The following is a 19773-nucleotide window of genomic DNA, read 5'->3' as shown; positions in this document are numbered from 1 at the left end:
ATGTTCCAAGTTGTACAATTGATCCCTTTAAGTGCAAGGAACGATGAATGTTATTTTGGCTGCAGCTTCCTGAAGCCGCTATCCTCCCTCTCTGGCTACTCAAGTGTCAGTCAAGCCAGCAGTTTCCACTGGCCGGGTCCAGGAGGGCCCCTAGTTATACGAGGCTCCGAGCTTCAGATCATTCAGGTATTTTCATCTTATTTATTTCAAGGTACGTCTAATGTGTAGCAGTGGAGAAAACCTCTCCGTGCAAGCTAGACCTGTTTGTCACTTTCATTTGTGTTCCCGGTTTCTAAAACGGTGGGCTGTGACCCAAAGTAGCCACGGCCCCGGGTTATGGAGGTTCCCCTTGTGACAAGAATAACCCCATGAGTTCATGAATGAAGAACCTGCTGGGTGAGAGACTCTGAGTTTCAGGAACAGGCTCTTGGTCTGAAAACACATCCGCCCTGACTCTGAACAAAACAGCACAGATGACATAGAAATAGGGATATAAGTAAAGATATAAGTAAAAGAAAGATTACCTTGAGATTCAAGTTAAAGGGACATTTGTAAGGCTTGGTGTTTACTTGGAAATCCCTGCATGGCTACACTGAAGTGAGTGAGTATGAGAGGGACAGCAGCAGCAGCAAGTGTCATCTGGTCTTCCAACTTGGGGAGGGCTTTGGAGTTTAAAATGGTGTGAATATGATAGCCTTCCCTTGGTATAGCTTATGCAAGTGGAGATCTGTGTGCACCATTGAAAGTTGACAGTTCAGAGGCACTAATCTGACAAAAGGGCGGTGTAAATCAACGACAACGACTTTGGATATCAACAAATACAATTTGCCGCGCAGCGAAAAAGGAAACTTTGCCTGATTCTCGGGCGGCTGCATGAGAAAGAGAGTTAGGAGGACGCGCCGGCAAAAGGGCAAGAGGAAGGCACCGAGGAGGTGAGAGACGGATTTACCCTCACAGGGGTAAAAAAAAGATGACTGTGTTGTCCCAGGAGAACCAAGAAGAGACTGTGGTCGTTACTCCTTTGTTGCAAGATGCTGCTGACTTGGAACCAGCGGACCAGGAGTGCAGCGAGAGGGTGGTCATCAACATCTCAGGCCTGCGTTTTGAGACGCAGTTAAAAACCCTCTCCCGCTTCCCCTCCACGCTTCTGGGGGATCCGCGTAAAAGGATGCGTTTCTTTGACCCGCTGAGAAACGAGTACTTCTTTGACAGGAGCAGGCCGAGCTTTGACGCCATCCTCTATTATTACCAGTCAGGGGGGAGGCTTCGGAGACCCGTGAGCGTACCTGTGGATATTTTCCTGGAGGAAATAAAGTTTTATGAACTCGAGGAAGAGGCTATTGAACTCTTCAAAGACGATGAGGGTTTGGCCAGGGAAGAGGAGCGCCCGCTGCCCGATAATGAGTTTCAGCGCCAGTTGTGGCTCCTGTTTGAGTATCCAGAAAGTTCTGGGCCCGCACGGATGATCGCCATTGTGTCAGTTATGGTTATTTTGATATCCATTGTTATATTCTGCTTAGAGACTTTGCCAGAGTTTAGAGAAGTCCCCGCAGTTCCCGAAAACCAGGCCAATGGAAGCGCTCCTGGCACAGTGCCCAGTCCATTCACAGACCCATTCTTCATGGTGGAGACACTTTGCATTGTGTGGTTCTCGTTTGAATTCACCATGAGGTTTCTGTCATGTCCCAGTAAAGCAGCTTTCTTTAAGAACTTGATGAACTTGATCGACGTGGTGGCCATAGCTCCGTATTTCATCACCCTGGGCCTTGATCTCGCAGAGCATCAGGGCAGCAGTCAGCAGGCTGCGTCTCTGGCCATACTGAGGGTCATCCGTCTGGTCCGAGTTTTCAGGATTTTTAAACTCTCCAGACACTCCAAGGGCCTGCAGATTCTCGGCCAAACGCTTCACGCAAGCCTCAGGGAGCTGGGACTGCTCATATTTTTCCTGATTATCGGAGTTGTTTTATTCTCCAGTTCAGTTTATTTTGCTGAGGCAGAAGACACAGAGTCTGTATTCACAAGCATCCCGGATGCGTTCTGGTGGGCGGTGGTGACAATGACCACAGTTGGTTACGGAGACATGTATCCCACCACAATTGGGGGCAAATTCGTCGGATCTTTGTGCGCAATCGCCGGAGTGCTAACCATAGCTTTACCTGTCCCCGTGATTGTGTCCAACTTCAACTATTTCTACCACAGAGAGAACGAGGACGAGGAAAACGTTCAGTACGTACACGTGACTTGTGGGCAGCAGCAACAGCCCTCCTTTGGTGAAAGCGATTCCACCAAAAGTAACCAGTCGCTCTCCAAAACGGAGTCCTATCAGGAAAGCGACGACTTGGAAACTCTGACAAATCTGAACGTGATTCCAGTGGAGACATATACGGGGAAACTGACTGATGTGTAAAGAAGACAGTTTTAACTCTGGTGAGTTGTGTTCCAGTGGACGCGCAGTTCAGGCTTCTTCGTGCCGGATGCTACAGGTGTTTTACGCAAGTTGTCTCGAGTGGTTAAGCGACGCGGAGCCTCAGAGACTCACTCTACAGTTCAGTACAATTCAGTTCCCCGCACCAGAAAGAGGTGGAGGGAACCGAATCCACTACGTTGTAAGAGAAAAAATAAATAAATAATCATTTCACTACTGTAACTGCACATTTTCACACATGTGAGCAATTGGTGCAAGAAAATATAAACAAGTTAGGAGGGGTGGACAAGCAGTAGTTGAACCACATGACGAAACTCTTCTGTCTAAAGGGATACTACAGTAACCTAAGAGAAATAAATTTGGGGATGTTTTCTTGGCTTAAGTTTCACGGTTAAGTTTAATAATGTGTTACACCCCTCCCATGCGCTCAGGTGGCTTTTGTTTGTTTACGCACTAAGAAATAGACTCACAAACCACGGCTTACATTTCTATTGTTAAGGACTACTATTGTAAACCCTAATCTTTGTATACAGTGGGAGAGGGAAGGTCATCTACACGTCAAAGCACCCATTACGCACGAGGCAGCATGCTTTCCACTCCGGGACGCACAGCCAAAGACCGATTCAGACACATAAACTAAGACAATAATTGTTGTCACATTAGAGCTGGGGCTTATACAGGTCATGTGTGACTGTGTGGCGGTGTTTGGCATGCGCTACACCCCGGACAGCTGGTTGCAGGTTCTTGTGTTTGGGGTTTTTTCTGCCAAACGTTTTCTCGTGCACACATAATTTCTAACCACTTTCCAAAAGTATGTTTACATTTTAACCCCGGCCCCTCCAGCTCTTGTTTAGAGACCTGTTTGCCTCCTGACCGGCAGATTTGTGCCTTAACAGAGGCTTTGACCCTCAGGACGCTATCGTTTATAATAAACAGCTGCTATTACAGAATTTGAAGATTGATTTCTCGTAATCGCAGGCTGACTTAAAGGTAATTTCCCCAACAATGTTAGTTAAATCCTGGAAATTCTCTTGTATTTTTTATGAGAGAACGCCAATTTGTTTTGTGCGTCAACGTTAATCTGACGAGAACAAACGAGCTCAGAGCGCCACTGTGTGGAGGATTAATATTCCTGCAGACAGCTCCTTTCCTCAGACTCTTCTGTGTGCAAAATTAACACTTTAACTCGAATATCTTTGCACTGTTGCACTTGGCCCTGGCTGATTTAGGCACAAGCCCCCGAGATCACAGTGTTTGTATCCGGATGCTTGTGATGGTTAACCAGGCCCACTAGATGTCTGACTGCTTCCTCTCACCTCCTGATCTTATAACACAGTGGCTTTTGTTCTCTGCTTACTTGCAGGAGGCAGACGGTACAACAAGATACAAGTGTGGCATTCTCCTCTTCTCCTCCTCCTCCTCCTTCTCCAAACATACAGGATCACTTTCTCACGGATTAATGTTGCATTGCCAGTGTTGTAGCCAACTGAGACTTGACGGCGGAAACGCATAGAAAAAAGGGGGTTCAGTCATGCCCCGATGGACTTTGTGTGTCTCATCCGTAGAAAGAAACAACATTCTTCTGTGCAGTCTTCATAAATGACCACGCTTTCTTTGTATAAAAGCCTTGTGTATATATATTATATATTGTTTTTGTAACTCTTAATTGTCATGCAGCTTCTAATGCACAGTTGCAACTGAACTCCGTGTTGTTCTCCAAACATTCAGATTGCATCGCTGTAAACAACGACAAGTCATAATGCACCGTATGCACGACAGGAATTCACTGTGGAATTTAAAATGTAATAAAATATTTATTTTTCTAATTTAAACTTGAACGTGAACTTAACCTAATCATTTTTTTATATAAATGAACTATAAAGAAGAAATTATACCAGTCGTCATTTATTATTATTATAATTAATATTATTTCAGCATCAGACTCAGAGTCTTTAATCCATGCACATTCATTAGTTCCTTACGCTTCATCACTTTTGGTGATGAATAACGGGAAAAAAGGACGCAGAAGCAGACATTGGGATGTCTTGCCACGAAAGCTATTACCTTAATAAAATGTCATAGTGATAAGTGCAGGGGTATTTATTTAGCCGGAGGTGCATTTTAACAAATTAAGCAGAAGCCTGATAACCTGATTTTGCACTGAGCGTGTGGTTTAGACAGAATAAAGACCCTTGTTTTGACTCAGGTCAGGTCACAGGGGTTTACAGGCCCAGATAAACCATGAAGGTCAGCAACGGACAAACACCACGAATGCACTTAATTATTTGTCACGCTAACTTGGTCTTTGTGTTTGTTCTTTCGGGATTTGTAGTTTTCTGAGGCGAATCAATCATCTTCGCTGTCCGTGGTGCTGAAAGCAATCCTCCACCCTCTGCGGAGAGTTACGACAAATACGCTGCGTTTTTCCTCATACCTGCTTGGCTTCTTTGGCCCAATGTAACAACCACTTCTCACTCAGAAGCTATTTTAACTCACAGGGTGTCAGATAGTATCACATACAGGGCGTGAGGCAGCCTGGATGCAAGCTCACGACATGATGTTTCTTATCCTTGTTTACGATTTTACCCTTCTCTCTTTTTTCACTGTGTTAAAAATGATGAAATTAAATTTGGTGTCACGCAGACTCAGGTGTAGATTAGCCCTTTTTGTGTAATCCTAAAGTCGTGGAGTGACAGGATGAAAATGTGATGCTTTAATCTCTGATCAGGGGATGAGAGGCTAATTTTAAATTGAGATGTTACACGGGGTGGCTCCAGAGGATCTGTCTCTCTTTGCAGTCGGATTGCGCCAGTGCTGGCACACAAGCGCTCTTGTTTTTGTGGTGTATGGAGAACTTCTGGCGGCGTGCTTTAGTAGAGCCGGTCTGCATTGCGTCGAAACCCTCCAACTCCTCCTCCTCCTCCTCTTTCTGCCGCCCTCCCTCTCTTCTCCACTCCTCACCCCTCCTCTCTTTTCCCTCGCCTCCCCTGCACTCGCATGTACAACGCACAGCAAAACATGCTTGACATTGCCGAGAAAACATTTGGACCTCGCCGCCACACTCGCCTCCCTCTCGGCCGTCCGTTTTGATTTCCTTTTTTTTTTTTTCCTCACTGCGCTCCGCATCCGCGCTGAGCTGAGACACACTGTGCCCGTCATCTCGTCTAGTGGCAAAAAAAAAAAGAAAAAAAAGAAGCAGATTTCTGCTGATGCAGTGATGTCTGGAAATGTCAAGGGCTCGCTTATTGCACCTTAATGTATCTCTCCCCCCCGAATTGCAGCACAAGATTTTCTCCTGCGGTATACTGTAAGCTGCTCACACCGCCGTGCCGCCGCGCAAGCAGCTACGGACGCTGCAGCTTTGTGATCTTCTGTTTTCGCTCCTTTAACATCTCAGGCTCTCCTCATTAGACTCCTCTGACTTCACTCTGTTTTATCTCATTTTACACTCTGCCCATGGCGATGAGCACAGTAAAGCTTTAGTTTTTTTCTTGTGGTAGGTGCAATGTAAAGTTGCCACATGACACCCACTACTGGCGCCCTGCTGTTGGATGATTTTACTCGAGGATAAGACGCATTCGAGACCTTCCCAGATCAACCCACGGTAAGCCCAAAATCTGCTGACTTATACAATAGGTTAGGTTACTGTTTTAACTGACAGCTTCTTATGATGTAAAGACATCACACCACCACTGTGCTGGTTTTTTTTCCCCCAGACATTTTGAACATTTTCTCCGCATTGGGCCTGTATGCTACATGCATGTAGAAACTGGAGTTGGTTTAATATCAAATGTTATGCGTCACTCCATAATTCAGAGAGTGGCGTAGGATTCATCACTGTCCTGTCCTCCATAAACTGAAAAAGTCAACATTTGCACAGTAAAATCATGACAAGATCAGACAGAGTAATGTAAAGGAATGTGGAAAGGGACATGTTGTACAAGAAGATCACAATAAACTCACTACCCAGGACAACAGAGAGACGTTTAAGTGTTTGTGTTAGAGAAATATTGAGGGAATGTTTTGCTGTTGGTGATATTTTTACCTTCACTAATGGATAACTGCACTAATTGCAGGCTGAGAGAAGTAAATAAATAAATAAATAAATAAACTGCAGAAAATGCTGAGCCAGCAAATATCTTGGCTGTTTGATCCCATTATTTCCTCCCTCCCTCCCTCTCTCTCTCTCTTTTTCTCTATTTCTCCCTCCCTCCCTCTCTCCCTCTCTGTCTCTCTCTTCCTCTCTCTCGCTCTCTTTCCCCCTCTTTCTCTCTCTCTGGATGACAGAGGCAGCAGCAACAACAGCTGCAGATGCACCGGAGAGCAGCAATGGTCAAGTCAGCGAGAACCGCAGTGGAGCCGCACTGAGGCAAAGCAGCCAACCAGCCCTCTCGTATCTGGGGACGTCTCCAACATTTTAAGGGGTGTGGGAAGCTGAGGAGTGGAAAATTTCCCCCAATCCTGAATGCCTGCTCAGTCAGACTAACCGACATCCCACAACACAATTCCTGCTCCTCCTCCTCCTCCTCCTCCTCCTCTTTCACCACCTCCTCTTCCCAAAATGACAGTAGTAGCAGGAGATAACATGGACGAGACCTCGGCTGTCCCAGGCCATCCTCAGGACACCTACCCCCCAGACCACAATGACCACGAATGCTGCGAGAGGGTGGTCATCAACATAGCCGGCCTCCGGTTTGAGACGCAGCTGAAAACTCTCTCCCAGTTTCCAGAGACGTTGCTGGGCAACCCCAAAAAGCGGATGCGGTACTTTGACCCTCTGAGAAACGAGTACTTCTTCGACCGAAACCGCCCCAGCTTCGATGCCATCCTGTACTACTACCAGTCAGGGGGGCGGCTGAGAAGACCGGTGAACGTCCCTTTGGATATGTTCTCAGAAGAAATTAAATTTTACGAGCTGGGAGTGGATGCGATGGAGAAGTTTCGTGAGGATGAGGGTTTCATCAGGGAGGAAGAGCGCCCTTTACCTGAGAAGGAGTTCCAGCGTCAAATATGGCTCCTCTTCGAGCATCCAGAAAGCTCAGGCCCCGCCAGAGGGATTGCCATCGTGTCTGTGATGGTAATCCTGATTTCAATAGTCATATTTTGTTTAGAGACTTTACCACAGCTGAAAGAGGACCCGATGGGTCGATTTGAGAGAGTGGGGAACACTACTGTTTATTATAAGCCAAATATCCTCACTGACCCCTTCTTTGTCATCGAGACACTCTGTATAATCTGGTTCTCCTTTGAGTTGATAGTACGCTTTCTGGCATGCCCAAGCAAACCAGCCTTCTTCAAGAACATGATGAACACGATCGACATCGTGGCCATTATCCCTTATTTCATTACACTCGGCACTGAGCTGGCTGAAGACCCAGACAATGAGGGCGTGGGGGAGCAGGCAACATCTCTGGCCATACTCAGGGTGATCCGTCTGGTCAGGGTATTTAGGATCTTCAAGCTGTCACGACACTCCAAAGGACTTCAGATCTTGGGGCAGACCCTCAAGGCCAGCATGCGAGAGCTGGGTTTGCTGATCTTCTTTCTGTTCATTGGAGTCATCTTGTTCTCCAGCGCTGTCTACTTTGCCGAGGCAGAGGAGGAAGGATCCTACTTTGGCAGCATCCCGGATGCATTTTGGTGGGCTGTTGTGTCTATGACAACTGTGGGCTATGGGGACATGGTTCCGGTCACTATAGGGGGCAAGATTGTAGGATCTCTGTGCGCCATCGCTGGAGTGTTGACCATTGCACTCCCGGTGCCTGTCATTGTCTCCAACTTCAACTACTTCTACCACAGGGAGACGGAGGGAGAGGAGCAGGCCCAGCTGCTCAACGTCAGCAATCCCAACATCCCCTCCGAAACCAACTCCAGCCGCCGTAGTTCATCAACCGTCAGCAAGTCAGAGTACATGGAGATTGATGGAGACATAAACAATAGCATCGACAACTTTAGGGAGGCGAACCTCAGAACTGGCAATTGCACTATAGCCAACCAAAACTGTGTAAATAAAAGCAAGCTGCTTACAGATGTTTAGACACTAGTTAGGACCTTTAGGATCTCTACGGGACTGTAACATGTGGAGTAGACCATCAGTTAGGAATGCTTCATTTAATTCCCCAAAGCTCTCTATGGCATTAGGCCTACAATTATGCTCAGCTATACGGAAAGGGAAAAAAAAAACAAAGCTGTTAGAGTATATGACTGGTAGATAGAATAATTAATTCTTCTGATCCTACAAATATATAGTTATATGAAAAAGAAAACATTGATTATTACTCATATACACGGCTCCCTCGAGGAAGCAGAGCACACACTGTCTTATCAGACGATGGGGTGATAATTAAAATCATATGCATGGAGTACAGATAACATTTCAGCAAGTTGCACAATGCACCAGTAACGACTGCAGACATGCAAGCATCTGCAGCCGAGTGGTAAGCGCCAAGAAGTTAGGAGACCCCCCACCCTTCCTCCTCTCTCCTCTCCTCTCCCCCCACAGAGGATCTACTACTCAGCAAAGCACCTTATAGGAGGAAGACTGATCTCTCTTGTTTGGATGTAAACAGATGGTGATCTACTTGCTTCATGGACATCTGCAATGCTGCTGTTTTCCAGCAGTTGCTGTAATTGTGTTATCACCAAGTGATTCAATGCCATGCCCTTTAGATGCAACACAGCACAACGAGCGCAAGTGAGCTTCACACGAGCATGATTAGAGACTTTCCATTTTGATACCGGCATGCACGAGACATATCTCACATACTGGAAAGGATGTACTTTTGGATACCTGCCTCCATCCCCCTCCCTTCTCATCGGTTTTCATACTGAGTGCACTGGATGAGTTTTTAATTTGAAATGCTAATCATTTAGAAGTATAGAAATTGAATGTTAAATCTTAAGGGAACAGTACATTAATGAGATCATAGCATGAAAAACGTAACCTGCATTATGGTCTATCGACTAAGGTACTTTTGTATCCTGGTATATTTAATGCATGACGTGAGTATACAGCTTGTTGCAATTCAGGCACTCTGCAGTGCCCTATTGTCAGGGAAACTAAGGAAATCAAATTCTGAATGTTTCTGAATTCAAATATATCCAAACCCACCTTGAGGATGCAGAGTTTCTAATTTTAAAAGTAGACGAGGAAACTAAATATTATCAAAGATGCATATAATCATAATAAGCACCAATTACAGTATTAGTCAATAGTGCAGTGCATGGACCTTCTTTGAACAAGAAAAGTTAACACATTTTTAGTCATGCTTCCATCTCCACCTCTAAGTTTAGCACATATTGGTTTGGAGTCCACCGAAAAACGATCAATACCAAATTTCACTTCAGATCTGAGAGAATTATTCTGACATTAGTTGCTAGTGCCTTTATCCCTTTCACCAACAGGACCAGTGAAAGTGCCTCTGTGTACAATGTGTGGTTGAGCAGAGCTGGTTACCTTCTGTTGTAGTGTTGATACACCGTTGGTTACGACGTTAATGATGCCCGATGAGCAAGGTTGAAGCAGCAGGTGATTGCGGTCAAGAAAAAGAAGAAGAAAAGATGATCCATGCTGTCATGCACAACCCAGTTTTCATGCTGTCACGCACTTAATTACGCCCTTAAGCAGCAATGTATTGTACTCTGCATGTTTACCATTCCAATTCAAAAGGGAATATCCGTTTTTTTTTGGTTTTCTTTGGACGAATTCATGTCGTTTCTTCGTGCACCATGCATCCTTTCAGGGTCTCTACCTCAGTGAGGTCATTGCAAACTTGCTGCAGAGCTGCAAGCTTCAATGCAGGGCTTCCTATACCATAATGCAAAATGGAACCTTAAGTGTAAACTGCAGTCATGCAATATTGAATGTGAGAGTCCCAAAGCATAGCCTTTACACAAGCACTTAGGACAAATAGTGTACCACAATCCTGCTCCTGTTTTCCCACTTAAAGCTACGCACAATCAGGATATTCATTTGTAGAGAGTTTGTAGAGATTGCGTGACTCTTCTGACGGGATGAGGTTGACTGTTTTTCGTGTTAGTTTCTTTGAAACACGCCAGGTTACTGTTGTGTCGCAGGAAAACACCTGAATGTGTTGAGACGCATCCGTGTGGAATACAGCAGAGACATTTAACTAAATCTGTCATACTGCAACTATTGGGCATTACGATGCACCGGCGAAGTGCAGCCCATCTATTTGCACAACCGTTTCTTTCTGTTGCTTGAACTGTTTTGTTTCACTAGTGACTTTTTTTTTCTTTGTCACTGTGCTTGCTCGTTCGCATAGTTTCTCCACATCCTGTTCCAGGCAGGCGAACTTCAGATAGATTAGTATTATTAATATTAGACTACTTGAAAATCTCCAGCTACTGTATGTTAATCTACACTCAATACTGAGATGAATTTTGTACTATTCTTTATTCATTATTTTTTTTAATTTTATTTGAATTATTTAGCATTCTCCTGACAAGGTCCTGTAAAACAAAAAACAAAAAACAAAAAAAAAAAAGCTCCACTGCAGTGCTACTTGAATGTCACCGTTGTTTCTGTTTGGCTGTTCTTTGCGGTGCTAGGACAGGACTACATTAGTCGTCTTCTCACCATGACGTGTTATCTGAAGCAAGCCTTTGTTACTTGTTTTGGAAAAGCCGATTTTCCGTTCAACTCTTTCTGTTCCTGTTACGTTGCTGGTGTCTGGTTGGTTAGTTCACGGCCCGTTTTATTTGGAAATGATCTTTGTACTGTACTGCTGAAGAGTGTCTGCCTCAGGCTAGGTAAACATGCTAGGTGTCTTGTCACAACATCATTCCACTTGTCTAGACTTTTTTCGAAAAGAAGGACACTGCTGGTACCCTATAACATAATATATATATATATAGAATGATACAAGTAAATTTTAGTAGTCTCATAAATGCAGCTATCAGGAAACAGATCGCTTGGTCGGTCGCGTGTTTCTCAAAACACCGACTGTTGAAAGCAGTGACGGGATGAAACAGTCCTACATGAGGTGAAGAAATCCTCACGTTTGCTGTTGCTACTCTTGCTGTGGGGGCATGTATGGACGGTGCTATGCATTCACTTACCCAACAGAAACATGCATTCTTAACAGCAATAGAATAACAAACAACATCTTCTTGTTGTTGCTTTTTTTGTAAAAATAGGAGAAAAAAAAATCTATCTTGAATGTCAGAGAAACTGCAACCACTTGACAGAAACTCACAACAGGGCTGTTTATGTACCAACCTCCTCACCTTTGTTCTGGGATTTTGTAAGGTCAAATGTAGAGGCTGACATTTTAGTGAGAGAAACCTGTAAAAAAAAAAAAAAAAAAAAAGTATATATATATAAAATAAATAAATCCAAATATAGGCTTTGTAATAGTGGCAGTTCCCATTAAGCAACCCCCTGGCCGGAGCGGAGACGATTCGCTGTCAGGAACAAATGCTGCTAGTCCCAAAGGAAGAGCCCATAATGCACTTTGAGAGAATCTATCTTCAGTTCACCGGACTGATCAGCTGTTAGAGAGAAAACTCAGAGAAGGTGCCTAAATTGTTCTACATGTTCATTCGTTCAGCTTACTGTCAGATGTTATGCTTCTGCAAACATACACGAGTACGAAGATCTAAAAAAAAAATTTAAATAAAATAAATAAATGACATCTAGGAAGAAAAAAAAAACGGGAAATGTCATAAGAACAAAAATGCAATTTAGCTATAATAAGATAAGAAAAGTAACCACTATATACTGACGTTACGTATGAAAAACATGTGTGTGTTCTTATTTTCCTCTGTTCTGTTTTTGGTGGCACTGTAATATGACTGATTTAAGAAGAACATGCCTTATACTGGAATATCAAAACAATATGTTCCTCCAGCAAGCCATGATAATGAACCTACTGTATTATGATCATTTGCTATACTCTAGAAGATATGGACAAGAAGTGTACTATTATAAAAACACACAACGGTTTGTCTTTTTTGGTTTTGAGAAAAAGAAAAGAAAACACTGGATTCATTCAAACGCCATGCTCACACGTTTTCAGATCTCTACTGCTGAAACCTTCTGCTATAATGTATCTCTACAGAAACCTACTGATCGCAAAAAACTGCATGGTCGATGGAAGACTGCATGAGCTTTGCCTTTCGAGCTGTGGATCAACTATAATACAGTTGCGTCATTTTTAAAAAAGAAACCCTTGCTTTCATCTGCACCAAGGCTTCCTGCAAGGCCCTGTTCAGAAGTTGTGTCGTGAAGCGTGTCCTCTTGCTGGATTCCTCTTTAGGAGCGCCCGGCCTTGCCACCGAGGCGGCCCCGGGGGGGTCACCGGTCGCGCTGCAGGCTCTGGATGCGAGCGAGGACATCAAGGGCTAGTTTCTTCGACTTTATCTCTATTCTAGGACTGAAATGCTCTTTCAAGTGACATTTCGCCCGTTCTCATCTCAGTCTAGACTGTAGTGATACTGTGCTGTGGGAAACATGTCCATCATGTCTAAACAGGGCCACACACACACACACACACACACACACATGCACACACACCCTCCTTTGCACTTCACTGGTTTTGAGGCATTCTTGTCTATTAAAAAGTCTGGATGTTGGACTGCTTTTCTTGCCTGCTGAGGAGGCACCGGACAGGATCGAATGTCGGGATGTTGTGCGCCTCACCCCGCCAAAGGTGACAACGCACGAGAAGCTCTTGTTTGTGTTAAATGTGCGATGGCCACGAGTTTGTCTTTTCTGTCGAGGATGCGCATTCGACCGCGAGGTAGGGAAGCTGGGCCTTTCTGGAGCAAAGCGTGGAGGGACTGTTGAACTCTTCTGCTCTTCTTTTCATCCACAAGCAAGCCGATTGTGTTACCTGATCCAGCCGTCATTGTCATGTTGTGTTTACCAAGGATTATGCTACAATGCGTTCAGTTTGTCAGATGATGACAAAGGCATGGTCTGTGATCTATGCAAGGGTTATTTATGTTTTTTTTTTTTTTTCTTATATGATTTCATCTTACATTAACTTCAATAAATTTTTAAGGATCTGCTGGTGTATGCTTATTTCGGGCCCGGGGCTGGGGGAGTACATCCTGCACGGAAACCTGCCCAAATGAATCCATCTCGTGCGCCAGACTGTCACTGCAGAAATATGCTGCAGTGTTTTACAGAACTCGAGGTCTCCATCTAAATACCTCTGTACTACAGTACCCTCTCAGCGAAGCCATTAGTAGTGATTCATGGGGCTAAGGTAATGGTTCCACGCTAATCCTCCCGTCCCGAGAGGGGAACACTCACCTCTGTCATCCCCTGAAAGTTGTTACACACCTCAACGCTTCGAGAGCTCCTCTCTTCATCTGCTGCTTTCTCCTGTACTCAGGCAGACTTCGGCAAAAAATATGAAAAATGGAGATTCTCTGCGAATGTTCATACCTGAGAAGCTGAAACAAGAAATTATTTATTCTTGCTTATTAAGAGACTTCGGGTTTTTAAATTGCGGCATACTATAAAACAGATTTTCTTTCCAACGTGTGATTCATGACAGCCTCTCAAATGCAGCCTCGTAATGAAGAGGTGGTTTCACGTTTAGCACAACCAGTCACACAACAGTCGAATGCAAATCCGACCACGGGAATAAGTGGGTGCAGTTTTTAGGCCTGTGAGGATGATTCATCCCCACTTCTGTCCTCTGACGGTGTGAAGCCGAACGCTGGGCAGCAGAGGCATGGCCGTGAACGCTGCGGCTCGTCTGTCTCTGTCCATCTGCATCTCCCTGGGTGTCTCTGTGTGTGTGTGTGTGTGTGTCTGCTGTACGGTGACCTGAACAGAAGAAGCGAGCCTCTTCCTCCTTCCTCTGCATTGCCCTCAGGAAATGCAGCACTCCTCACTCTGCAGGCAGCAGCAGTAAGGGTGGGGTGAGTTGGCGCTGGTCCCGCTCTCCTTGTACATACTGTATACTCGCTCTCTCTCTCTTTCTCCCTCTCTCTCGCCGTCTGCCTTCGTATCTCCCTCTCTTGAGTGCTGCTGAGCCACGCTAGACTGTAATAACAGAAAGAGTCATGCAGAAGAGGAGCTCGGTCCAAGGAGATGATTTCACACCACTCTTTTACAGGCTTCTCTTCTATGTCACATTAAGTCACATTAATACAATGCAATTTCATCTCCCTCATCTACAATTTTCTAGCTCTCCCTAAACTCAAAGTAGCGTTGCTGTGTTATCTGCAGATGTGCAGCATCCAGCCGCAAACCCGCTGGTTCCTACGACTTTAAATACGAGTGCTCTGGAGAGTATTAACAGCAGCATGGAGAACTATATGAAGGACTGGCTCAAAATCAACTAGAGCATATTTATGGCATTCAAGGCGGAGGTCTGAGGCTCTCTGGTTTGTTTTTGGGCAACACCGGTCTGCGCTCCATAGCACAGAGGAGCAAGACATGACAGGTTTAGGTCACACAGCGAGCTAGGAAGGATCAGTCCACCGCTGGCGTCGGTCCTTTCCTTCGGAAAGTTATCCCTCTCAAGTCAACAAAGGTACCCAGATGTCAGCCTCCACTTGAGAATGAGAGGCATGTAATTGAAACTTTGGCGGTTTAAGCTACTGTCCTGGTAATCCCCGATCAGCCCGCTGTACTAATTGAGGTGCTGTCGGTCAGCGGTGCAGTAGGCCTCAACTGAGCTTAGCGCCTCCTCCTCCTCCCTGAATGCTCCACAGCATCTTACAACTGCCTGAGAGCGCCTCCTTCAATGAAAAGTCATCAGTCAGCTGTTAAACGAGTGTGTCCTTATCAAGGAATGAGTGCTTACAGCTATGCCTGCATGCAGATACACTGTGGGTGGGTGTGCTCAATACGCCTCCGCCTCTGCCTTTCATTCTGTTTCTCTTTCACACACACACCCACACACACACACACACACACACACACACACACACAAAGGGTGGTCAGTTTGCCTGAGTCAGGCTTCTTGACAATCCCTGATCGATTGCGTTGAAGACACTCATCCCATATCCCTTGTACAGAAATGCCGTGCCGTTCCTGTTGATGTCATCCAAAATGTTTCTCAAGGGCTTTTTCATCGTGGCCCAATCAGCTGCGCATGCACAGTATCATATGATTATATCAGATCACAAGTGTCCTCTGGTGTGGACTTCATACATTCACGCAGCTCCGTAAAAGCGAATCGCGCATCGAGATGTCCGTGCGCCGTGGTCCTCCTCTAACAGCTTCATATACTGTGGGTTCTGAATGTTAACAATGTGCAAAACAGCTTGGACAGCATTATTGGATCTCCCATGCTTGAGCCAAAGCCCTTGGGCCTAACACCACCCCACCCCCAGGTCCAATCCCCCCCAGCCTCTCTCACTGCCCCCACCCATCCCCGAGGCCCTCTCTCTGGCCCACTTCCTCTTTGCATTACCTCCATCAGGCCAGGCTGCTGACACACTTGTTTAATAATTAAGGGCACGTCCATAATTTCCTCGTCCTTGTGGAAGTCCACAAATGGTCTCTGTGAAACTCAGGCCAGTTAAATGCGCCTCTTTACTCCGGGCCACTGACAGCACTGCATCACTCCAGAGATATGGAAGATACACATGTCGTCCAGGGAATCCAAAAACAAAGGCACGTCAGCGTGTTTGGGTTTTCCCCGAAGACATTTCACCACTCGTCCAAGTGGCTACGGAAGACAAGATAAATCATCCCCACAGATTCCCAGCCAATATTATTATTTATCAGTTTTAACTGCCGTATGGAAATTTGCAGTGCTTGTGTGTGTTTAGGAACCAACGATTTTGAGTTTCTGTTGTAATTTCCTGTTTTATTTTGGCGGTTAGCTCATCTTTGTGAGTCTCCGGTGGTTATACTTCACACCTTTCGTGTATTTTCCCACACCACAGGTACATGTACTCTGGTTCCTGTGAGCTGTCAGTTCATATGTGAATGCTTTGTTTGTGTCCTTCCTGCACTCCTAGTTTAATCCTTGTAAACTTTTCTTTTGTACCTTGTAAGCTGCCTTGTTTTGTTCAAGGTGCCCTTCATTTGCTTGCATGGATTTTTGTGGATTTTTGCCCAGTTGCACGTCTGTTGCCTTCAGTTTTAGTCGTTAAAGCTTACTTTTCGTTTTCACGTCCTGTATTTAGGTCCTTTAAAATGAACAAAGACAAACATCACAGTGGTGCTAAACTCTCTGGATCACCAAAAGGATTAGGATTCTTTGCCTGTGATCCATATATGAAAATTTCTCAGCGGTCGGTGCAATAGTAATCGAGATATCTCAGACTCATATGGTGGAACAGTAGGCTGCCATTGCCATCTCTTGAGCCACAAATTACCGTGGCTAATGAAAAAAGCAAAAAAAAAAAAACAGCTCACTTATTTAAAGTTTTAAAGACTGAATTTGACCATTAAATACCTGCTCAAATCCACATTTTCCTTCATGGAGTCATGGCAGAATCCGCTACCTGCGCTCCTAGTCTGGATGTGCCCTTGCGGTATCGGGCGATGTGGATCTCAGTTTACATGCTTCTCCTGCTCGCTGTGCAGTGTCAGCGCGCTTGTCTGGGGGAGAAAAATTCAAAACTTAACATCAACAAAACTGCCGCTGTGACCTTTCTGCTTCAGTTACATCACCACACGGAGCTCAAGGATGGTTGGCAAATACAAAACCACAAAAGGATATCACCATGAGGCACCGGGGCCCTGCTGAGATACACACAACCTGAGCGCCGTTTGTGTATGCTGACTGCAGGCGGAGCCGCCGTCAAAGGTCAGAGCAAAGCTGGAAAAGGTGTTTAGTAGCTGACACCTTCAGGGTCACTGGTGGAAAAGCAGGAAATACGCTTGTTAGGTTTTTTCCCCCCGACAGTCAGATGAGAAGATTGATGCCTCTCTGTACTTTGTTCGCACTTTGTAAGCAGCTTCGCCGGCTCATTAGCAGAGTGGGTCTTGTTTGTGTAATGCGAATAAAAACTGAGGTGTGAAATCAGTATGTTGTGGTTTAACAGAGGTTATGTACTGGAATATTCCTTGGCTCGATGAAGTCACTTTCTGGCATTTTAAGATGACGATGAGAGAAATTATGAGGGTCACTTTGGTTCTGGGAAGTCACGGTGATGCACAAGAAATAGTCTGACACATATAACCCATTGTGAAGTCATAACTTGTGGATTCTGCGCTTTGTTTGTTGTGCAGATGATATATGCAAGATATGATTTCTGCATTAGTGCAGCTTTCATTTCATAACATTTAGACAGAGCCAGGACAGCGGCTTCAGTTAAACTAGCGAGCTGCTGGCTTCAGTTTCAATATTTATATCAAAATGTAATTCCCAAAATGTCAAACTACTCCTTTAAGTAAAACAGATTTTGGATCTCAATCTTCTATCATTGACCATCTACGCTTGAAGCCAGCACTCAAATCATCAACTTAAAGCTCCAGTCCAAAACATCTGTCTCCCTCTTTTGGCATTAAAAGTAACTACGCAAGCAATGCTGACAGACACGTATTACTACTATTAGTTTCTCAGGTTCTTCTCTTCTTTTAGCGCGGATCAACTCACTGTCAATCCTTTATTTTTCAGACTTTAATTCTTCCTTTTTTGTCCGCCATAATCTCTACCATACTCAGAGTCATAACTATAGGCTACTCCGTCTCCATCGCTAAGGTCGCTCTCTTCTTCAGGTCATTGCTGGCTGACACATTGCACCGCTGTTGGAATCTAACCACGGACGGATTTTATTAAGATAAAACTTTGGTGGAAAAAAAGCAGCGAAATACAGAGAGATTTACGTTTCCAAATCTTATAGAATATAGTAAAAGAATCATCAGCAAAATGTAACTAACGTATAAAAGGTATTCATTACTCACCAAAACTGATTCTGTCAGCAACTGTTTTATGTGTTACGGGATCATTTAAATACCGTAGCTGACTGACATAGAGCTGATGTTACTCATTTTATATACTGTGACTGGTTTAATTGAAATTACTGTTCAAGAACTCAATGTATTATGATTATGCCATATATTTTTCGTACCATATATTTCTTGTACCCTCACCTAAGGTTTAATTCTGGCTATTGGGATTTCATAACTTTATCAAGTAAAAAAAACATATATATATATTATTTAAACAGATTTTACTTTATTTAAAAAAATATTCTGACCATACAGTTACTATTGTCTAATTTAGCTCCTACATATCAAAATACATTAAAAGGAAACTGCAGTGTTAGACGCAGAAAACGTCTTTAGCACATTTGTATCATTTATGTCTGTCTTTGTTGCAGACTGCTGCCGTTGCTTCTATTGTGGACACACAGCATTGATTGTAAACAGTGATATGTATTCTGATGACTGCGTGTCGATGTCCATTAATGGACTGGCGTTGGATATTAGCCTCGGCCGTAAACATGTGTACGGTTCATCGGCCGTTGCTTCAGCTACTGCCAGTGTCTTTCTGTATTTGTCCCTTATAAATAAACTATTAAAGAAATGAATGGATGAATAAATGATGATTTGAAATGAGTCTTCATTTACTGTAACTATAGTTGTCTGATTCGAAATAGGAAGTCAAAGTAGAAAGTACATTTCTAAAAATGAAAAAGAAACTGCAAGTTGCAAGAATAGTACTTGAGTGAGATTGAGTAAAAGTACTTAGTTTCTTTACACTGTTCATTAATTGGAAATTTTAACCCCATTCTAAAAGTACTTTATCATTAATGTCACACTATTTAACAGAAATGTCTACCTCATGGGTCATATTGTAGAGTTTTCATGTTCACTTGAACCTCCTGAACATATTTTGTGTCTTCTTGAAAAAACACATCTGAATATAATCAGACACACGTGAGAGGCAGCTAGAGGCATTTTCCTAACCTTACAGGAGAGGACACGGAGACGCTGTCGGACATAAACCACCGTTCATGTTGCAGTACATACAGACCCCGTACGGCAGAGCCATTACATACTGCAGGATGATGGAGGAGCCCGTCAGTTTTCCTGGCCAGGACACATTAACTGGACTGCTGGTGGAATTTACAGTAAAGCCTCGTGTGGGTCAGTTGAGAGTTGTGCACGCTGCAAAAAATATCCTCTTCATTAAACTATTCAAATAAGTACTTCTACAAGCAATGCCAATAAATAAGAGAATGAAAGTGTCGGCCATTTTGTTCTTGTTTCATAAAAGTTACACTATTGTCTCCAAATACTGCACTGTGGTGAAAGGTGCAATTAAATACTAATATGGATGTCTTTCTGTTTTGTCTTCTAGTGTTTTAAGCAAGACTGCAAATCACAGTAATCTATTTGATTCATTTACTCAAAAAGTCCATTACCAGAGCTGTCTTTAAATGTCTGGTTATATCAATGA

General features: G+C 44.1%; 2 protein-coding genes across 2 annotated transcripts; both read left to right on the top strand.

Annotated features, from left to right (window-relative positions):
• Positions 1 to 311: 311 nt before the first annotated feature.
• Positions 312 to 2642, top strand: LOC311495071 (shaker-related potassium channel tsha2-like). Its single transcript, XM_084554388.1, has one exon. It carries the CDS (start codon positions 971 to 973, stop codon positions 2405 to 2407), a length of 1437 nt encoding a protein of 478 aa, XP_084410514.1. The 5' UTR covers positions 312 to 970; the 3' UTR covers positions 2408 to 2642.
• Positions 2643 to 6986: 4344 nt separating this feature from the next.
• LOC311495913 (potassium voltage-gated channel subfamily A member 1-like) lies at positions 6987 to 8462 on the top strand (the record flags this gene model as incomplete). The annotated part of the gene is made up of 1 exon (XM_084555568.1): positions 6987 to 8462. The coding sequence occupies one exon, from the start codon at positions 6987 to 6989 to the stop codon at positions 8460 to 8462; it is 1476 nt and encodes a 491-aa protein (XP_084411694.1).
• Positions 8463 to 19773: the final 11311 nt, after the last annotated feature.

The sequence above is a fragment of the Chelon labrosus genome (assembly GCF_963514085.1).
Source record: "Chelon labrosus genome assembly, chromosome: 11".
NCBI lineage: Eukaryota > Metazoa > Chordata > Actinopteri > Mugiliformes > Mugilidae > Chelon > Chelon labrosus.
The sequence above is the reverse complement of the archived record's forward strand: the minus strand, read 5'-3'. Positions and strand labels throughout refer to the sequence as shown.